Source organism: Micropterus salmoides, unplaced genomic scaffold (assembly GCF_014851395.1).
Source record: "Micropterus salmoides isolate LMB-PRFRI ecotype aquatic unplaced genomic scaffold, ASM1485139v1 Ms_hic_scaffold_1, whole genome shotgun sequence".
In the NCBI taxonomy this organism is placed as follows: Eukaryota; Metazoa; Chordata; class Actinopteri; order Centrarchiformes; family Centrarchidae; genus Micropterus; species Micropterus salmoides.
In genome coordinates, this window is record NW_024040040.1 from 52,466,604 (window position 1) to 52,487,337 (window position 20,734).

General features: G+C 41.2%; 1 protein-coding gene, 1 long non-coding RNA gene and 1 pseudogene across 2 annotated transcripts in view; 1 reads left to right on the top strand and 2 right to left on the bottom strand.

Annotated features, from left to right (window-relative positions):
* The window catches only part of LOC119896776 (CD276 antigen-like), a 51,418-nt gene extending 43,089 nt beyond the window's left edge, over positions 1-8,329 (top strand). The window contains exon 5 of the mRNA XM_038710242.1: positions 8,211-8,329. Within this exon, the coding sequence (XP_038566170.1) occupies positions 8,211-8,314 (104 nt within the window). The 3' untranslated portion in view covers positions 8,315-8,329. The remainder of the gene's footprint in view (positions 1-8,210) is intronic.
* Positions 1-20,734, bottom strand: part of LOC119896614 — an 858,889-nt pseudogene that overhangs the window by 659,498 nt on the left and 178,657 nt on the right.
* LOC119897024 lies at positions 1,259-18,526 on the bottom strand. Its single transcript, XR_005443345.1, has 3 exons — positions 18,349-18,526; positions 16,825-16,827; positions 1,259-1,268 (listed from the first exon to the last, which is right to left on the bottom strand). It is a non-coding gene; the product is annotated as an uncharacterized LOC119897024 (long non-coding RNA).

Here is a 20,734-nt window from a genome sequence, read left to right on the forward strand (position 1 = left end):
CCCAAGACCCCCACACCGGCCTCCAGCCTGAACTCCGGAGAGGCCTCACCTTCTTCGGCCTCTGGTGGTTCCCTGCCATCGTCTGCGACCCCTGCTGAGACCTCCAGAGTGGTCTCACCATCGTCACTGGCGCCCGGGGAGGTTCCGTCCTCGTCGTCGGCCTCCAGCTCAGCATTAGGAGAGGTCTCGCCTCCGCCGCCAACCTCCGGATCCGGAGAGATCTCGCCTTCATCGGTCACCTGTCTGGCCTCAGGTGAGCCCTTGTTCTTTTGGACGTCCTCCGGAACTCTGTTTTTCCCCTGATTTCCTGTTGGGTCGTCCCCCGGGACGTCCTCCCAAACTCTGTTGCTCCCCTGATCTGCCGGGCCTCCTGGGTCGTCCTCCGGGTCGGCCTCCTGAACTGTTCGCCTCACCTGAACCCCTGGGACTCTAGTTTTGTTTTTCTGCCCTTGACGTTTTGGATTACCTGTGTGGATTTCTGTTTTGTTTCTCATTGGGCTTTTTCTGGACTCAGCCACTCAGTATGTAAGTGTGCTCGCTTTTTGTTGCATTAAATAAATTACTGAACTGCACCAGTCGCCTTTGGGTCCTCAACCCACACCCACCGTAACAAAAAACCGTTCTGCCGGTAAATTGATGTAGAAATATATTGGTAGGTAGCTGGTAACACTAAAGAATCACTAGGTCATCTTCTTTGCACAAGTTATTCAGTAAAATGTCAAAACATTTGAAAGCATTAGGAAGTATAATGGTCAACATTTTGAAGATTACCACTTCAGTCACTTGTTTTCATTAAAATGGCCATATTTTTAATTAACACCAAGGACAGAGCTGAGGGTGCAACTGGGGGTACACTTGACAAAGAATTTGTCATGGTTTTGTTCACTTTCGGCGTCAGACACCACCATGCATCTGGTGGAACACTTTGAGGTTGGAAGTCAGAGATTTCAACTTGGACATTTCTCAGTTCCGAGTTGCCTGGAACGTAGCATTAAACTGCAGGATGACTTGCAGAATTGACTTACAGAATTGTTTACAACAGATTAAGGTTCAGGTGACAGGAACTCAAAAGCAAAACAACACAAGGTAAAACAGAAAGGGAAGTTTAATTTATAACAAAGCATTATGGTTTACAAATTCTTCTGTTTATAAAAGTGACACTGTAAAATAAAACAACCTGTCAGAAAAATGTAGTGAAGTACAAATTCCACTTTACTCAAATAACGTACCTCAAATTTGTACTTAACCGCAGTACTTTTGTAAATGTACTTATTTTGTACATTCCAACACTGGTCTACTCTAATTTAATGGTCTTTTATCATCTCCATCATTTATTGATCTGTAGCCTGGAATCATCCTGCATGATGAACTGATTTTATTTCATTTTGTTGAAGATTTTCTGCTGGTTTAGAGAACGAGACGATGTTTATGTGGAGGAACAAACCATCTTAATCCACAAGATGGTGGCCGGGTGTGCCGTGTGTCTGGTGGTCTGGAGTTTTCTCTGGCTGTTATCTCCTGCAGAAGGAGGTGAGTGAAGATTTTACTTTAGAGATACACAGATAATCGAATAAACTAAGAGCATCCAGAGCCTTTTTACTCCATTACAAAGAAGCCAAGAAAGAGGGTGGGGTGAAAATGGACATGATTTAATTTCAGTGTGGGTAGTAATACATTAATAAGCTCACAAATTGTTTTGCAACTGCATTCTGACAGTGTGTTTTTAGGCTACAACGAAGGTTCAGTCTCTTTTTAGTAGATTCATATATCATTCAAAGGCATCGACATAAGGCTGGATGAAATGGGACTCAGATTAGCCAAGCAACTGAAATCAGAGACTGTTGTGCCCACATCTTTACAGAGACATGCGCATCAATAAATCGGATCCAGCGCTCGCTAGATGGACCTTGTTCTGAGCAGACAGAGTGCAAGATTAGAGGAGGTGGAGTCTGATGTTTGGTGCTCAAACAAGATGGAGTCTGTTTCCCAAATGTCAGACTTATTAGAGTGAAGATGAAATCAGGTCATCTTGTTGTTGCTGTTTACATTCATGCATTCATGCAGAATGTCGTAGGTGTACTGTACTCAAAATAAAACAACAGTTATTTATAATTATTTTATATGTTACTATATATTTTAATACATATATATTTAGTCTATCTGTTCTGTGTGTAGCATGAAGGGACTACAAACTTCCTTGTGTTATATGATACAATGATTGTATAATGATAAATAAAACCTGGCCATAGAAAAGGGCCACAGACAGAGCTGGCTACCACAAGAGGAGAGACTCTGTTCCCAGTGTGACAGAAGACAGGTAGAGACAGAGCTGCACTTTCTGTGCCTTAAATATAAAACACTAAGAGACACGTCGCAAAGATTTCCCTAATATACCCTAAATTTATATCACAGAACAGAAACTCCCCTATTTACTAGGAGGAATGCCAAATCATTGCAGCAAAATATATCTCCTCATGCCACAAACTGAGTACAACCATTGGAAACTGAGAAATACATTAAATAATTGTACTATTTTAGTAATTGTTCCTTGGAAAAAAGAACCCATACTTCATGGGTTTGTTCGTTCATTTTTTACATTTCACATTTGATAATTTCTTTGGTTTATTAATATATTGTTTCTTTATTGATGATCAAATGTAACTTATTCTGATTTGCATCGAAACACATTAGTTCTTTCTGAAATCCACATCAGGAAAAGAATGCATACCTGCATTGTAATTTCACTTGTCTGATAGTAACAGCTCAGGCCTCTCGCACAACTAAATATACTCACAAAATATCAAGAAAGGAAATAATCTTTCACCTGTTTTTCTTTTTTAACAGAACAACGTTCAGGCTCCGGCTCGAAGGAACACACTTAAAATCTTTCCCTAGGTTATGTTTTTTTTTAATCTCGTACAACCATAGGTGTGTATCTAAATCACAGAGACAGAGGGCCCTCACGTGTGGTGTATGTTGCTGTCCGCCAGAACAAAGGGAATGGGTGGAGCTTATTAAGTAGACATTGATTAGGAGTGAGTGAGATCAGGTGAGATTGGTTGGATCCTTCTCATGGAAATAGAGGGTTGCTGAATTGTATTGCTCAATTTTAAGGCTGCGTCCAAAAAGTCTAAAAAAATCTCCTTTCCTTGACCTCGATGGAAAATGTCATGAGGTCAAGGAAAGATGTGAAGGAGAATTCATAAGGACTCAGGAAAAGACGACCGCTGGGCTCAAAGAATCCGACTGGTCTTTTCTAGGAGACATAATTATGTGACGGCAGACCTGCCGTGATGAAACTACAATGTTCAGAAGCCCCGTGTTGCTTTAATGCAGGCCATCTAAAGGTGAACAACACTGTGGAATATTAGCTTAATAATCAAGACAGCAAAAAGGCCTAGGCTTTCGGGTAGCAGACACAAAATAATGGAAAGGGCTGTCACATTGAGAATGCTTGCTCACACTCACCATCCTGTTTAATATTGTATGTAAACAGTGTTTCCCACAGAATGAGGCAGTAACTATGGTGAGAGAGTGCCCAACCAAGCGAGAGAAGGTGTTGAGCAAATATGTACTCTGCACGCAGCTCTGTGATCAAACACGATTTTACCGATTGCCTAATAAAAAAACAATAATTGAAAATCATTGTGTGGTGGTTCATAATGCCGTCAATGCTGACTGATTATCGCCTTTATTAAGGCGATGGTGTGTGACTGAAGTAAAATTAGTTAATGATATTGCTGAAGGCATTTTACAGTAGCCTAACATAGCTCGCATGGGTCAGAGAAAAGGCTTAGTAACCAATGGTAACTTGATCAACATCCTTTAGCGGTCATAGTCGGAGATTTCTTTTTTTTAATTGTAGAAAATTTTAATACAAGAATAGCTTATTTCAACAATCCAACACAAAACGGTATTTAACAGCATCAGATTACAGCAAAAAGAAGACAAACCAAAATAAAACAGAAATTGTGAGTCTTATTCAGGTATCATAATGTGCATCTGTATTGCAAGGATTTTGTTAAATGTGGTCAGTGGATTTTACCGTTTGAGAACGTGCGTAGTTTTAAACGTTGCCACCGCAAGGAATTGTGGGACGGCATTCCATCCTTTTCTTTCGTAAAGGATGGTCCGATGTACCCTATGCTAAAGGAGATATGAAAGGAAGCACTGAGGCCCCTTTCTTTAGCTTTTAGAGAATTCGATCATGGCTGGCCACTGAAATATTTCCGGGTCACCACTCAGTTAGGAACCATCCTGAGCAAAAAAGACTTTTCAGACGCAGCCTAAATCTGGTTTTGTGGAAATAAACCCTTAATTCACAGAGTTAGACGTGAAAATATTCTGGCTCTACACACTGTAGCTGCCCCTTTTCCTGGCCATGCTCCCACTCCTCTCTCGCTTGATGCCTCTCCTGAACCTACCGTGTCTTCGCCGTCCCAGGAGACGGAGTCCTGGTCACAGACGCTGTAATGTTAAATCTCCTGGTGCTGTTTCCTTCAGTCAAACTGTCCGTCTGTGGCCTGTCTGTGTATCATCATGTAAACCAACAAAAGCCTTCATTTATACTTTTCGAACTTCAGAGATAATGTGGATGTTGTTTGTACCTGATGTGTTGCAGATGCTGAGGTGTCCTGTGTTTTTATGGAGAGCTGCATCTTACCGTGCAGCTTCCAGGGCGGCACTGATGCAGTCATCCACTGGTATCATGTGACAGCAGGAGACACTCTTGTCCACTCCTACTACTACAACCGAGACCAGCTGGGACACCAAGGCCAGCACTTCAGAGGCAGGACATCACTGTTCAAGGACCAGATCTCTGGAGGAAACTCCTCGCTCCAGCTGACTGGGGTCCAGGTTCAGGACCAGGGGAGATACAAGTGCTACACCAGCACAATCAATAGCAACAAGGAATCATTTATCAACCTACAAGTGGACGGTACGAGAAACACACAGTAGATACACAAAACCATCAACGTTCTTGTTAATGATTTTCTTTAAGTTCCGTAGATTTCTAAATGTATTTGTGCTGCCAAATTTGTGACTTAAAAGTAAATATTTGACCTAAATTATTAGTAAATTCATCTGTTCATACAGCATCAAGATCTCTGTTTTTGCAGCTCCGGTCCATAAAGTCGACATGGAGCAGGAAGAAAACAGGATCACCTGCAGCTCAGAGGGGATCTACCCTGAGCCTGAACTCACCTGGTCCACCAGACCTCCGTCCAACGTGGCCTTGAAGAACACAACCAGAGTCCAGCAGACTGAACAGCTGCTCTACAACATCAACAGCTCTCTGATACTTTCAGACAGGGTTACTGATCTGGTCTACAGCTGCACCGTCAGCACTCGCAGGAACAGGAGGAGAGCCACTTTGAGGGAACTGAGTGAGTATTACGTCTAATCTGTCAACTAAACCAATAAACCAGGTTGGTGTCACATTTCCTGCAACAACACAACAACAAACTACTGTTAGAAAGATTTCATTCACAAGTGTTTGGATCTGTTTATTCATTTATTGTTTTGTGTTGTATTATTCCAGCTTCTCTCGATGGTTCCAGCTCTGACACAACAATCCCCTGCTCTGCCTCAAACACTTCCCTTCTGAATTTCAGCCTCGTCTGGAGATTCAACCACAGTCAGATCATCCTGAACCGGACCAGGACCAGCGTCCCCTACACAGTCTCAGAGGAGTGGAGGCAGCAGGTGAAGGGTGTGTCTGAGTCAGGCAGCCTCACACTACAAGACTTGTCTTTGAAACAGGAGGGGATATACACCTGTGAACTCAGCGATGACGAGGAGACAAACATAACCAACACCCTGCTGAGGATAAAAGGCAAGATCAAGTCTAAAACTGTCAAACTCTCAGCATAAAATCTCAGGTTTTATATTTGGGGAGGGTTTTGATCAATGGTTAAAGAGGCAGTTTATCAATTTAAGAGCCCTATTTTTGTTGCACATGGACACACATGCTTCTGTATACTACAGTTAGAGTATACGCAGATGAAACCATAATGGCAACCTTCATTGTTTGTTGTGTTTGTCTGAGCAACTGGAAATATTCAAAAGTGGGACAGGATCGGGAATGTGTTAGAAGCAGGAAAAATGGAAGATCAGAGCATCTCTACAACGGTCTGCAGTAATAAGTAATTAGTTACTTATTACTCATTAAAAAAGTAATAATATTATTTTACTTATTACTGGGTGGTAAAAGTAACTAGTTAAGTTACTATATTACTTTCACCCCATCCCCTTCCCCAAACAAAGCAGTCTCTCCCGACTTTTTAACTAGCATATTCATAACAGCAGCAAGGAATATGTTTTTTTTAAACATATATCGTTTTTTAATGCCGACCATAAATTAAATGTAGAATTGTTCGAGGTTGAAAGCTTTTTGCTGGTCGCACAAAGTTTACAACGGACGACAAAGTTTTTTGCATCTTAGACTGTGACACAATAATGACAACCCTGTAGAAAGGGTTAGGGTTATTCTCAATTCTTCCTTTAGCTTGTTGGCTAGCACCTGACTTGAACAACAAAGTCCGGTGCCATTGACCTGCTGCGCGTTCACGTGAAGGATGGTTCGTTCAGTTACATAGCGTTACTTGGATTAGTAACTGCATTAATATAACTGTTTGGAAATAGTAATCCATAACACTAAAAGTAACTGGGAAAAGTAATATTATTATCAGCAACATGTTACTGAGTTACGCGTCCTGCCCAACACTGGTGGTCAGTAGGGGAAACATGGTATGGTTGTAACACTTTAAAGGTTCAGCAGCTATAACTCTGCACTCTGAACACTGAAGTGTTCCCAAACAGAAGACCTTTATAATAAGGGAGGATTTTAAAGCTCTGGCTTCTCTGCACTGGCCTTGGCCTAATACATGACATTAAAGACTGCATTCTGTGCACATGTGCACCGTCCCGAAAGTCCTGTACTGAAACGGTCCAGTCCGAATACATGTACCCTTACACCACTACTATAAATACTAAACAAAACATAGTCTTGGTCAAAAAATTACTTTCTCACCTCAGATTTTTCTCTATAGATTCTGAATGTGCCTGTTTCAAGCCTTGACATCCACCATGCTTGTTCGGGGAGGAAGTAGGAAAATACTGAAATGATCTCATGACTCCCATCTTATCTCTAATTGGTGGAATTGGTGTTATTACAACTCTCCCCATGTTACAACCATACCTGGTCTCCCCTACCTACCAGAAGTGGTCCAGGGAAGGAAAAGCATTGAACTGGCAACTGGGTCATGGGAGGCCAAGGCTCATTTATGCATGTGGGAAAATACAACACATTCTCATCTTAATGCTTCATAACTGATGCTTTCAGACAGCGTGACAAAGCGTAAGGATTTTACGCTAAAGGTACCCTTCAGCGTTCAAATGAAATGCCCCCATTTCCTACGTTGCAGCAACACAAGGGAGGCTAACCCTCCCTGGTAGAATTGGTGGCAGCAGTATGTTTAGCCGGTCGACATGCATACATTCATTGACTTGGGTTTATGTACTAACATTTCTGATGGTTGTGGTAAGGCTAGGGGCTTCGGGGGGCTGTCAACACCTTTATCACGAACGTAGCTACCTAGCTAGCTACCGCTAGCTACCTAGCACTTCTGGTCTGTACGGGACTCATAGAGGCGCTTCATGGAAACGCACCCGGTGCGTCAAATACCTACGCTTTGTCACTCTTTCTCAAATCGTCGGTATATGATGCCCTGAGATGAGAACGGGGAGTAAGGCTGGGCAGTGTCATCCAAAAAAAGAGCTACTGTAGGTCAAACTGCTGAAAAACTTGATGCTGGTTCTGATAGAAAGGTGTCACACGGTGCATCACAGTTTATTGCGTAGGGGGCTGTGTCAAACAGACACTGAAGGTGTGATTCCCAACTGGCAATATGAACAAGGTGATTTAATAGTGTAACTGAGTGTATGATTGCTTTAAACATCAGAATGATAATCTAAAGCAGAGAAAACATATCTGCTCTGTGAGATGGAAAAGTGAACACAGTTAATAACGCTCTAAAAGTTCTTCAAACTAACACTGAAGGTGTGATTCCCACCTGATAATATGAACATATTAGCATTGTTAATACACTGCAACCTCACATGTTGATGCTACAGGAATTATCAGTCAGTCCACTCGTGGAAGTTTGGTTAGTAGAAAGTTCAATAAACTGAATCTTTTTCTGTTTCAGGGAGTCAAACTGGTGTCACACATCTTAATGTAGGTTTGGTGGTTGGAGCCATTTTGGTTGTAGTTCTAGCAGCAGTCCTTGTTGTGCTGTACTGTAAAATATAAAAAGGTAAGAAAACACATTTTGCTTTCACCTGCTAATTATTGTGTGTGTTTGTACTAATGAAGATGATGATGTATGTTGGACACAGAGAGGAAGAAGACCAGACACAGAGCTGTGAAACCTTATTAGGGTAAGTATATCGTCCATAGTGAATCCAGAAGAGTTCTTTCACAATGAGTTCACATTTAAATAACATTTTATTATGTAAGATTCTATATACACATTTATTTATATTTTGTACCTGATTTGTTTAAACTTTACAGTGATAAAGTAGATGTTACCTATAAGTCTTTCAGTACAGTAAAGTAAAAGCATAAATCTCCCAAACAGCTGTCAATATCAAACCAAAATAATGTATTTAATTTCAGCTGCCACTTATTACTGTACATTAATTACAAAGGCACAATCATCAGAGGTGAACCATTCAAAAGTAGTTTGTAATAATTGCTTCCCTTATGAAACGTCGAGTCAGCCCCTCATTCTGAGATCGCCTCTTAAAAGCTAAAAGCTCCTCTCTGAACTATTGGACAACACATGCTCAAAATACCCACAGTGTATCTGTGAATAATGTATATTTGTTTGTTTTTCTTCAAATAAAAGTGACCCCCCACTGGCTGTTCTACCTGTTGGTCTTTATATAATCAGTGTTGTGACATGTTGTCCCATTTAGAGCACTGGAAATCCAGATTTGGTGATCCTGAAAAGTTTGCATCTGGATCAGAGTGATCCAATCCAATGATGGTTTTAAAAACCGGCACAAAAGTAAGAGGGGTTACTTGATCCTGGACGGCAAAACATGAGATTTCCAAATCCGGATCATTCTGATCCAGATTAAACTTTTTGAACAACTAGGCCCAGAAAATAAAAAGATAATCTAATCGAATCAAATGAAGGCTTCATGTTTGCTGCATGAATCTATTTTGTTCTTTAAACTGAAGACTCATAAATGAAAGATTTAGTTTTACTTTGATGTGTTTCACTAATGAATTCTGTTTAGTTGTTTGCAGAAAGATCAACGTGAAGAAACGAGTGAAGAGGGACAAAGTCAGCATGAGGAAGAAGCTGATTGCTGACAAGTTTTCAAACAACCCACTGCTGCAGTGAAATCATGTCACACTGTGCTGCTCTGCTACATTATATCAGTGGCCAATGAGTGAATCTGCTAAGTTTTCCTTTAGCAATGAAATAATTGCTGAGTTGACTAATTGTTTCTGGCTCAATACAAACAGAAGGCTTTTTCTTTGAAGATCAATGTAACAAAGGAAATTATCATATCATTTTCTTTAGAGTTTGTGACTTTTGGCTTGAATGTGAAAAAGTTAGATATTTTATCTGTGAGTGTCACGGTTTTAGATGAAGTGCAAAGCAGGGGAGAACCAGAACGCAAGACACTAGAGAGTTGACTGAAGGAGCACAGGTTTTAATCCAAAAACAAAAGCTCAGGTTTACATGTAAGACTGAGTTTTTGTTTTTACACCCGATCTGCATGTAAAATGTCCAAACAGAGTATCGGGCAACACAGAGACATGCAGAACACTCCAAACACAATGACCGTACAGAGACTGACATGACACTGTCATGCTCCTTCCATGGAACAGGCTGTGCAAGAGATTCAGACTGCATTTCATCATATTCATTACAAACTGCTCTGCTCAATTTAAAATTGGTTTTAAATCATTAGAAAACAAAGTTCGTGGTCTTCTCAAAAGCTCGCCTGCAGTTGCTTGATGATCTTCGTATTTTTACATCTGATGGTAAATCCATTGAAAGGGTGCCCACGTACAAGTACTTGGGTATATGGATAGATGGAAAAACCTTTATTTAATGTACATATTGCTAATCTAGTTAGGAAGCTCAAAGTGAAGATTGGCTTTATTTTAGAAATAAATCTAGCTTTACTTTCAAGGCCAAAAAAAACTTCTTTACTGTCTGTGATTGATGATGGTGACATATTATATACGTATGCACGCAGCATCCTCCATCTTACGGAGCCTTGATTCAGTGTATCATGCATCTCCATGCTTTATTACAAATGTAAAGTCCTTCACTCACCATAGCATTCTTTATGATGTGGTGGGTTGGACATGACCACCCGCAGAAAACAGCACTGGTCTCTGTCTCAATTCTGCTAGTTACCAGCTACGCTCCTCCAAGTGGTTGCTTTTTAATGTACCCAGGGTTTTGACAGATCTGGGGAAAACTGCATTTTTCATTCTATGCACCCTGGGCACTTGCAAAAAGATGTTAAACTAGAAATGACTTGTCATTGGTTGTGTTTGTGTTTCTCAGGATAAGGCTGCACCACATTGCCAAACTCACCTCTCTTGAACTGCAGAAAGGGAGCACGAGAAAGAAGCAAAACAGTCCTCTTTCAGGGGGATTTAGCTCATGCAAAGCTTTTGTGTGTCTGAGTGTGTGTGTTGGGCTGCTAAATGTCAAGGGCACAAATATAAAAAGCTTCAAGTAAAAGTTAGACTCTAATATAATTTAATCATATATTGTTTGTTTGTTAATCATATTGTATTGGTTCAAATGATTAAAATATCTGACTTTACTCTCACTATCCGTTTCTGTTTCTCTATCATATTTATAGTGTGTGATTTGCGGAATACCTATCATAGCCTACATCACATATCATAGGGTGACCAGACGTCCCGGCTTCAGGGACAGTCCCCGTTATTGGCTGCCTGTCCCTGGATAAATACAAAAAAAATAAAAAAATTTGATAGTCAAACTGGAAATGTCCCCGTTTTTCCCCACTTTTTCCGAGTTTTGATCTCGGAAGTCTGGTCACTTTATATCATATATCAGAATATTAACTTCATGTTGAGCCCACTATGAATATTAAAATATGGCAAGTTCGACTCTAACTAATCTTTTTTTGAGTCATTTCGTTCATTTGAACTAAGCTGGTTATTGCGGCGCTGCAGCCCGTTCTCAAACACGGAAGGCTGCCTGGCTTGCTTTAATAGACAAAGTATAATGCACAAATTCACCTCTTGATTACTGGATATCGTCATTATATAAACCCCCCCTGGGCCCACAACCAAATTCAAACCATGTAAAAACCACAGAAATATGTTGTCAATATGTAATCACCGCTACTCTGGCTAAATCCTTCCATTTTCACAATCTTTCCCGAGTAGTATACAACCAGACCAGCCACATAAATATATAACATATATAATTATTATCATTATCTCTGAAGTGGAGCGGACCCAGAACTCTCATCAGCTGTTTGCTGTAAACACTAGCAGGACTAAAGTTACGGTGCGGCTGTGTTAAAACTATAACTTAGCACAACATCACTGCGCTGTAATCACGTTATACTTAATTAAATGTCACAAAATAGATATTAGACATAATGTCAGTTGGCAGTCACTCAGCCAGCAGAATGAACGAAAGACTGAGGAGGACCCATGTGAGCGGTGAACGAGTCGTTCATTCCTGCTCCACAGTAGCTGTCACGTGACAAACGAACGACTCAAACAGACCCACAGTTGAGAGTCGTGAACTAATCAATTCTGTTTCCTGTGCTGACGGAGCCCACGCAGCTGCCGGGTGACGAGTGAAGTTAAGAATCCAAGATCCTTCACGCATGCGTCAAAATGAACGAATCACTCACTGAGACTACCCGTTCCTCCCGAGTCATACACACGATTAGGTCTTATGAACGAAACGTTCTTTGAACGACACAACAGAGTGGAGAGGGTGACCAGTTCAAGATGGCGGCCCCACGGCTTCTGTTAATTATTTATTGTGTAAGTTTGTACTGACGATGATGATGTGTGTTGGACAGAGAGCGGAAGAAGACCAGATATGGAACTATGAAACGTTCTTATAGTAAGTATATCAATTTCATTCATCTAATTAATCAAATTTACTCAAACAAACCTTTAAGTTAAAATTAACTTCTGTCTCTATTAAAATGTCCTGAACTAAATAAGAAGCAGAAAGTCAACTACAACTAAGAGGATAAGATCAATTCTGGCTCAGGAGTCTGAAGATACAGAATATCTAACCAAATCAAATGAAGGCTTCATGATCTTTACACTGGAGAAGCTTAAATAAAAACTTTGCCTTTGAGTGTCACTTTGATGTATTGTACCTCTAAAATATTCTCTATATTATCTTTATTGTACTACCGTGCCAAAGCAAGACAAAGACGATGGCTATGGCTTTGGTTGAAAAACATTTTTTTAAAGGCATGTGGTAGGAGGTTTAGGACCATTTCGAGTAATCCTTACATTTTCTTCACTCACATATTTCACTTTTGTCTAGAAAAACTATTGTTTGATGCCACCTTTGTGTGTTTTAGATAAAATGGTTGAGCCTTTTGTTTGTTTGCATCTGCTTAGTTAGGCCTAGTTTTGTTGTACTGTTTTCATCTCCTTGTATTTGGCACAACCAACCTTATTTTATTTAACCATAGTTTGAGAACTATGGTTGAGACTTTGTGTGTGTGTGTGTGAGAGAGAGAGGGGGCATCTTCCACCTGTTTGCCTATTTAGATTTTTTCCCCAATGAATATATTTGTTTGACAGGGAATCTGTTGCAAACAGGAATAAATATACTGTACATTAATTTATAAAAAAAGAAAAAGAAAAAGCATCCCAGAAAATAGGGCACTTTCTCTTGAAGAAGAAAAAGGGGCAGGTGCTGAAGCCCCTTTAGATGTCTTTGTGTGCGCGTGCCTGCTCCAGAGGATGATGAATGGCGCCTGTGCAGCTTGTCTGGTGGTCTTCAGTTTTCTCTGGATGTTATCTCCTGCAGGAGGAGGTGAGTGAAGCGTTTACCTCAGATATACACAGATATACGAATAAGGTCAGAGCGTCCAGAGCCTTTATACCGCGTTAGAAAAGAAGAGGGAAGTGAGCTGCTGAACAATGAGACACGAGGTGAGGGTGGGGAACGGAAAAAAGGGGGCTTGCAAAATGAAACTTAATAGGTAAACTTTCTGGAAGCCTACTGAATGTACTTTATCGATCGGTTGTTTTCTTACCTTAGATACAGGATACAACAGAGCAGAATTTATTATATCAATGTTATGTTATTAATGTAGGCTACAGTACAGACGTGTCGCGTGCAGCCTGCGGTAGATATCAGGACACAGCCGCACTCCATTTAACCAAACTGCGAAGAAGGACGTAAATTTAAAATTTCACTGGATAATACCTTAATAAAGAGAGATCACAAATTGTAAACAGGCAGTGATTTGTAGCCTGACAGTATGAGGTTGTAGGCGACAACAAAGACTCATAAAACTGTTAATTATTAACATTTGCATGTTTAAACAAAGACCAACTGACTATTAATAAATGTTTGTTTTTAGTGGGAACTTTCTTTTACCCCTACATTAGCTCTTAAGAGCTTTTTGACTTTTAAATAGTTTATTTAATTTATGTCTGTCTCGCTAAACCAAGAAAAAAGTCAATTTAACACACTTTAACTCTGAGAAAGAAGACGTTATTCCCTCCAGTGAAGACAGACTAAAGAACTGATGGGGCTGCAGCACCATGTGCAGGTCCAGAAAAAAAACTTTCACTTTCATTTCCCCCTGAGGAATACAGAGGTTTACTGATAAAGTAAATAATAAATCTCTTTAAGTTATCAAGCAACATGCTGAATTTGACAGACCGCTTTATTACGTAAAGTTTATGCACCGATAAACGCTCTGTTTGCATCAATTTATGGTGGGAAATGTCAATTTATGTATATGAAAACACAATAAAATATAATGCAGTCAGGCCCTGAGGTATTCTGTAATGCTTAAAAACATTTATTCTCACGTAGATCAACTTCTCATTTAATATCCTCCATGTTCAGTCAACACACGTTTTACTTTTAAGGTAAGGTATAAAGAAATGTCATAATAAATGCAGAATATGTGGAATCTGCTCATCTGGACGGACCCACCGGTCACAGCTTGACCTTCTCAGACCAGAAACCAAGCAGAAGTCTGTGATCTTACAGCTTTAAGTTTTATTGTTGTGATCATTGTTAACGTGAGATTATGTAACCACAGTTCTCAGTCACAGCAATGAGGCACTGAGGCGTTGAAACACAGAGAGCAGAAGACAGAAGCAGCGCCGTAAATGAGACCAAAACATAGCAGCATATTTTTCCCCTGTTCTTTTGGCTAAGTGTTGTAGGAAAACGTTTATAACTCAATGGAAAGCTCTGACTTTTTTTACAAACTGCATCCACATTTTTGGCAGATTCCATTTTTATTATCAACTTCCTCGATTCCTTCTGCATTTTTTGCATCATGAAAATCACGGGGCCCTAGAGATACTCTGGTGATAAGCTGCTGTCTGTTTGTTTGGAGTATGAAATTCTTAAACACTGCATCTTTATAAGGTAATGTTGCGTTTATTAACAGATTAATTCAATTGAATTAAGTAATCATTGATGCGATGTTGAAACAAAACCTACACTCTTTCTCTTTCTGTGTCTTCTTAGTCATTTTGTTTCTCTTTATGGTCGTTGGATTTACTTTCCAACTATAAATATTAACAGTCACTTCAGAGTTTCCTATCCAGGACCTGTGCCCTGTAGGCCTGTTCAGTAATGCATGATACTGACCGTCTGTCTACGCCCCTGAATCCGTGTCTCGTCATGTAAACAAACAAAAACCTTCATTTATTGATTTCTAACTTCAAAATAAAGGTGCTGTTTGTACCTGATGTGTTGCAGATGCTGAGGTGTCCTGTGTTTTTATGGAGAGCTGCATCTTACCGTGCAGCTTCCAGGGCAGCACTGATGCAGTCATCCACTGGATTCATGAGACAGCAGGAGACACTCTTGTCCACTCCTACTATAACAACCAAGACCAGCTGGGACACCAGGACCAGCGCTTCAGAGGCAGGACATCACTGTTCAAGGACCAGATCTCTGGAGGAAACGCCTCGCTCCAGCTGACTGGGGTCCAGGTTCAGGACCAGGGCAGATACAAGTGCTACACCAGCACCATCAGAGGCAACAAGGAGTCATTTATCAACCTACAAGTGGACGGTACGAGAAACACACAGTAGATACACAAAACCATCAACTTGTGTTTATTTTATAGGTAGGTAGGTTTATTGTCACAATACAACAAGTTATAGAGTGAAATTGAGTTTTGTAACTCCCTTCTGCTACATAGCAGACAATATACATTACTACAGAATCAATTACAAAAGTGGTAGCAGAAATAAACTATCATCACTGGAGCAGAGCTGAGGATGAATTAGAGTTGAAGAGTCTGATAGCTTGTGGGGGGGGGGGGAGCTGCTCTGCAGTCTGGTGGTGTGTAGGGGTGGGAATCTCCTGGCTACTTGTTACTAATTTAGCTAACGTTACATAAATAAATAAATATATTTAGCGCTTTTCACGGGACCCAAGGACACTTTACACATAGTCACATTACAACAAAAAGTCATTCAGGATTGAATTCCTGGGTAAAGAGCTGGGTTTTCAGTAGTTTTTGAAAGTGTCCAGAAAGGGAGCTTTCAGATCTCTGTGTGGATGGATCCTTCAGTGTCCTTTGGGCTCTGCGTAGGCACCTCATCAGGAGATGGGTACCAATGATCTTCTGGGCAGTTTTAATCACCCGATGCGGAGCCCTCCGGTCCTGGGCCGTGCACATCCCATGTTAGTGATGTTTCCAGTCAGGATGCTTTCTGTTGCTCCTCTGTAAAAGCTGACAAGACCTCGGCGTGGGAATTGGGCTTAAGCTTCCTCAAGAAATATAGTCGTTTCCGAGTTTTCTTCACCAGCGTGGAGATGTCAGATGACCATGTCAGGTTCTCTGTGATGCTGATGTAGACAGGAGTGTGTCTTTATCTCATTATTCCTAAAATCAATGACCAGCTCTTTATGTACAGTAATTATCTAAATACTGTGGTGCTTGAAAGTTTGTGAACCTTTTTAGTATTTTCTATATTTCGACACAAATATGACCTAAAACATCCTCAGATTTTCACACAGGTCATAGAAAGTAGATCAGGAGAACACAAATTATCTGAGGATGCTTTAGGTCATATTTGTGTCGAAATATAGAAAATACTAAAGAGTTCACAAACTTTCAAGCACCATTGTATGTGTTATGAAATAGGTAAATTTAAAATGTAAACTATTCATCCGTTCATACAGCATCAAGATCTCTGTTTTTGCAGCTCCGGTCCATAAAGTCGACATGGAGCAGGAAGAAAACAGGATCACCTGCAGCTCAGAGGGGATCTACCCTGAGCCTGAACTCACCTGGTCCACCAGACCTCCGTCCAACGTGGCCTTGAAGAACCCAACCAGAGTCCAGCAGACTGAACAGCAGCTCTACAACATCTACAGCTCTCTGATACTTTCAGACAGGGTTACTGATCTGGTCTACAGCTGCACCGTCAGCACTTGCAGAAACAGGAGGAGAGTCACTTTGAGGGAACTGAGTGAGTATTACGTCTAATCTGTCAACTAAACCAATAAACCAGGTTGGTGTCTGCTCTGATCTAAAAGATTCCTGCAACTACACAACAACAAACTACTGTAAGAAGAGATTTGATTCACAAGTGTTTGGATCTGTTTATTCATTTATTGTTTTGTGTTGTATTATTCCAGCTTCTCTCGATGGTTCCAGCTCTGACACAACAATCCCCTGCTCTGCCTCAAACACTTCCCTTCTGAACTTCAGCCTCGTCTGGAGATTCAACCACAGTCAGATCATCCTGAACCGGACCAGGACCAGCGTCCCCTACACAGTCTCAGAGGAGTGGAGGCAGCAGGTGAAGGGTGTGTCTGAGTCAGGCAGCCTCACACTACAAGACTTGTCTTTGAAACAGGAGGGGATATACACCTGTGAACTCAGCGATGACGAGGAGACAAACATAACCAACACCCTGCTGAGGATACAAGGTGACATCAAGTCTGAATGAGTAAAAACTCTTTCTGTCATTTAAACTATCAGCATAAAATCTGAGGTTTAATATTTGGGCAGAGTTTCCACCAGAGGTTAAAGAGGCAGTTTATCAGTTTAAGAGCGCAATTGTTGTTGCACATGGACAAACACAGTCGGGGGTTATACGCACATGAACTATTGTAGGTCACACTGCTGAAAAAGATGATGTTGCTTCTGATATGGCGTTTTTCCATTACCAGTATCAGCTCAGCTCAACTCGACTTTACTCGACTTGGTTTGGCCGTGCTCCGTTTTCCATTGCAGATAGTAGTAGCTGGTCGTCATAGCGACGCCACACACAACTTGCACGACGTAGTGTTTAATGCGACACACAGCACATCTTGATTTAAGAGTGTAAAGACAGATGAGCGGTATGAAAACCTTCCAGCTGTGTTTTCCTCTGCCGTTGTTGCTGCAGCGGTCTTTGAGCGGGCGGCTGGCCGGCCTCACACGCTCCTCAACGCTGAAAACTTTCTACACAGCTGATTTCTCCCCTCAAAACTTCTCAGAAGTGGATTTAGTGATGAAATAATGTATTAAAATTGCAAAATAAAACTTACTGTTGCTGGCCTCTGTCCGGCGCGCAATGATGACACAGTGAATAGTGACGATTCTCTCTGACCAATCAGCAGTCTGGTATGTTTTCACATTTTAGTATCGCCTCTGCTCACTTGGACCTGGAAGCAGGTACAACTTTTACACAATGGAAAACCAAACAGAGGCGAGTAGAGTCGAGGCGAGCTGGTACTGTGCAGTGGAAAAGTGGCTATAGAAAGGTGTCAGAACGCAGTTCAATATTATCATTATTAACACACTGCAACCTCACATGTTGATGCTACAGGAATTATCAGTCAGTCCACTCGTGGAAGTTTGGTTCGTAGAAAGTTCAATAAACTGAATCTTTTTCGGTTTCAGGGAGTCAAACTGGTGTCACAGGTGTTATTGTAGGTTTGGTGGTTGGAGCCATTTTGTTTGTAGTTGTAGCAGCAGGACTTGTTGTGCTGTACTACAAATGTAAAAAGGTAAAAAAACACATTCTGCCTTCACCTGCTAATTATTTATTGTATGTGTTGTTTATACTGATGATGATGATGATGTGTTGGACACAGAGAGGAAGAAGAACAGACAGGGTACTGTGACAACTTCATATGGTAAGTGTCAAGGCTTGCTGAGTGAGTGCAGCAGGAGTGAGCCCAAATGCAAGACACTGTGAGCAGAGAGAGAGAGTTCCAGGGTTTATTTATCCCAAGCACGACAAACAGGTATGAACAGAACTCACGAGTACAGGAACTGGTACATCCAAAAGGTAGCAACGGGTAGAAACACGACGTCCGACAGGACTGACATGCGACAATGCGACAGGGAATAAACAGAAACACCAGACATTTATACACAGGGACTAACGAGCAGGGCGGGAGCAACACAGGTGACTGGGATCAGGGTAACGAGGCAGAGAGACGCAAGGGGAAAACAGACAGACTGGATGGCATGCAGATTACTGAAGGAAACAGAGAGACAGGCAGAGACAGCGAAGGGGAACAAAGAGGCAGGCAGACAGAGTAATAACTGAGGGAACAGACGGAGCACTAGTACTGGCAGACATGGGGCAAAATAATCAACACAGACTGAACACATGTAACAAAATACCAGACAAGAATCTAACTCAGACAATAACAGAAACCCAAGTGAACAGACAAACACCGACCAACTCTAACACAGGGATCATAACAGACCTAAACGAGAACCCAGAACTAGAACACAGAGTACCGAGCAGACTGAACCGAAATGATGCAGAGAAAGAACTAGAAGCAAATACTACAACATGAACTAAGGCACAGGACTAGGAACAAAGACATGGAACAAAAACCCAGACTCCCCAACAAAACACACAGACAGGACTGAAACCCAGACACAGAGAAAACAAAATCAAAACACAGAGAAGACATGGCCAAAATACTATAATCCAGACAAGCCCAGGACCGGATCATTGGGATCGACAGTAAGTATATCGTCTGTACTGAATACAGAAGAATTCTTTCACAATGAGTTCACATTTATCATCATTTTATCATTTTGCACTGCATGACAAGATGTCCAACAACCCACTGCTGCAGTGAAATCAAGGAAGCTGTGCTGCTCTGACATTTGGCTGCATTTGGCTGCACTAAAGTGAGCAAATCTTTCTCACTACTAGCAATATAACACCATAACCCACCTGGACCTCGATAACATACAGTCGAACCATCACCTTTTTGATAGTTTTTACTAAGCTTGTATGAACTAAGTAGAAACATCACTAAGATCTGTAGGTTTGGGATTTTCTGTAGGTTTAACGTATGTGCAGAAGGTTTTAGTCAATGTAAGATGTCTGGGGTCAGAGAGTTCATCTGTCTGTAGCTGCAGCCTGTAAGTCGAAATGTTGTTAAAACCATTTTATATGCAGTCTGTATGCAACCTCATCCCATTATTGCATGTTACTAACACAACTTCTCCCCTTTCCGGTAGTCTTGTGCTTTCTCGTCCCTCTCCTCTCTCCTCCTATCACTTCCTGCAGGTTTTCTGGCTCTGGAGCTGTGGAGTCTGGATCTGTGGTTGCGGGTCACCTGCTGCCCCCGTGTTCCTGCTCGACACCCTCTGCTACAACAACTATTGTTACTAGACCTATTGTTATTATTATAATCATTAACACTACGATTGTTATCATTAACACTACTTTAAATATCTGTACCATTTTTCATTTAGTCTATAGCAACATCACCTTTACTGTCTGTACCTCTGTGTGGATATTGTGTAGGCTGCCTCCCTCCCCTCTCTCTCTCCTTACATCCCTCTCTCTCTCTCCTTCTCTCTCTCTCTCTCTCTCTCTCTCTCTCTCTCCCTCTCCCTCTCCCTCTCTCTCTCTCTCTCTCTCTCTCACACACCCCAACCGGTCGAGGCAGATGGCCGCCCACCCTGAGCCATGGTTCTGCTCGAGGTTTCTGCCTCTTAAAGGAAGTTTTTCCTTGCCTCTGTCGCCTAGTGCTTGCTCTTGGTGGGATTGTTGGGTTTCTGTAAGTAGCATCATAGAGTACGGTCTAGACTTGCTCTTTTATGAAAAGCGTTGTGAGAAAACTGTTGTGATTTGGCGCCATATAAATAAAATTGAATTGAATAGTTTGAGGAAAAAACAGCTTTTACATAATGCTGTTTTTAATCTTCACAAGCACTAGGGGTCTTCTGTTGTTTTACTACAACACTTAGAGAAGAAGCAACAACCCACTGCTGCAGTGAAATCACGTCACGCTGTGCTGCTCTGAAGTTTGATTTCTTTAAACTAATGTGAGCAAAACTTCCATGGAGAAATCCACGTGGAAAAACAATCAAAAGTAGCCGCTAGGGTTTGGACAAACTCAGTCTTAACACTAAGACCGAGTACGAGTATTATACGTGTAATATGAGTCAATATCTGTGGTGGGATTGAATAAAAATCCTCATTGGGTAGCTGTAGTGTGAT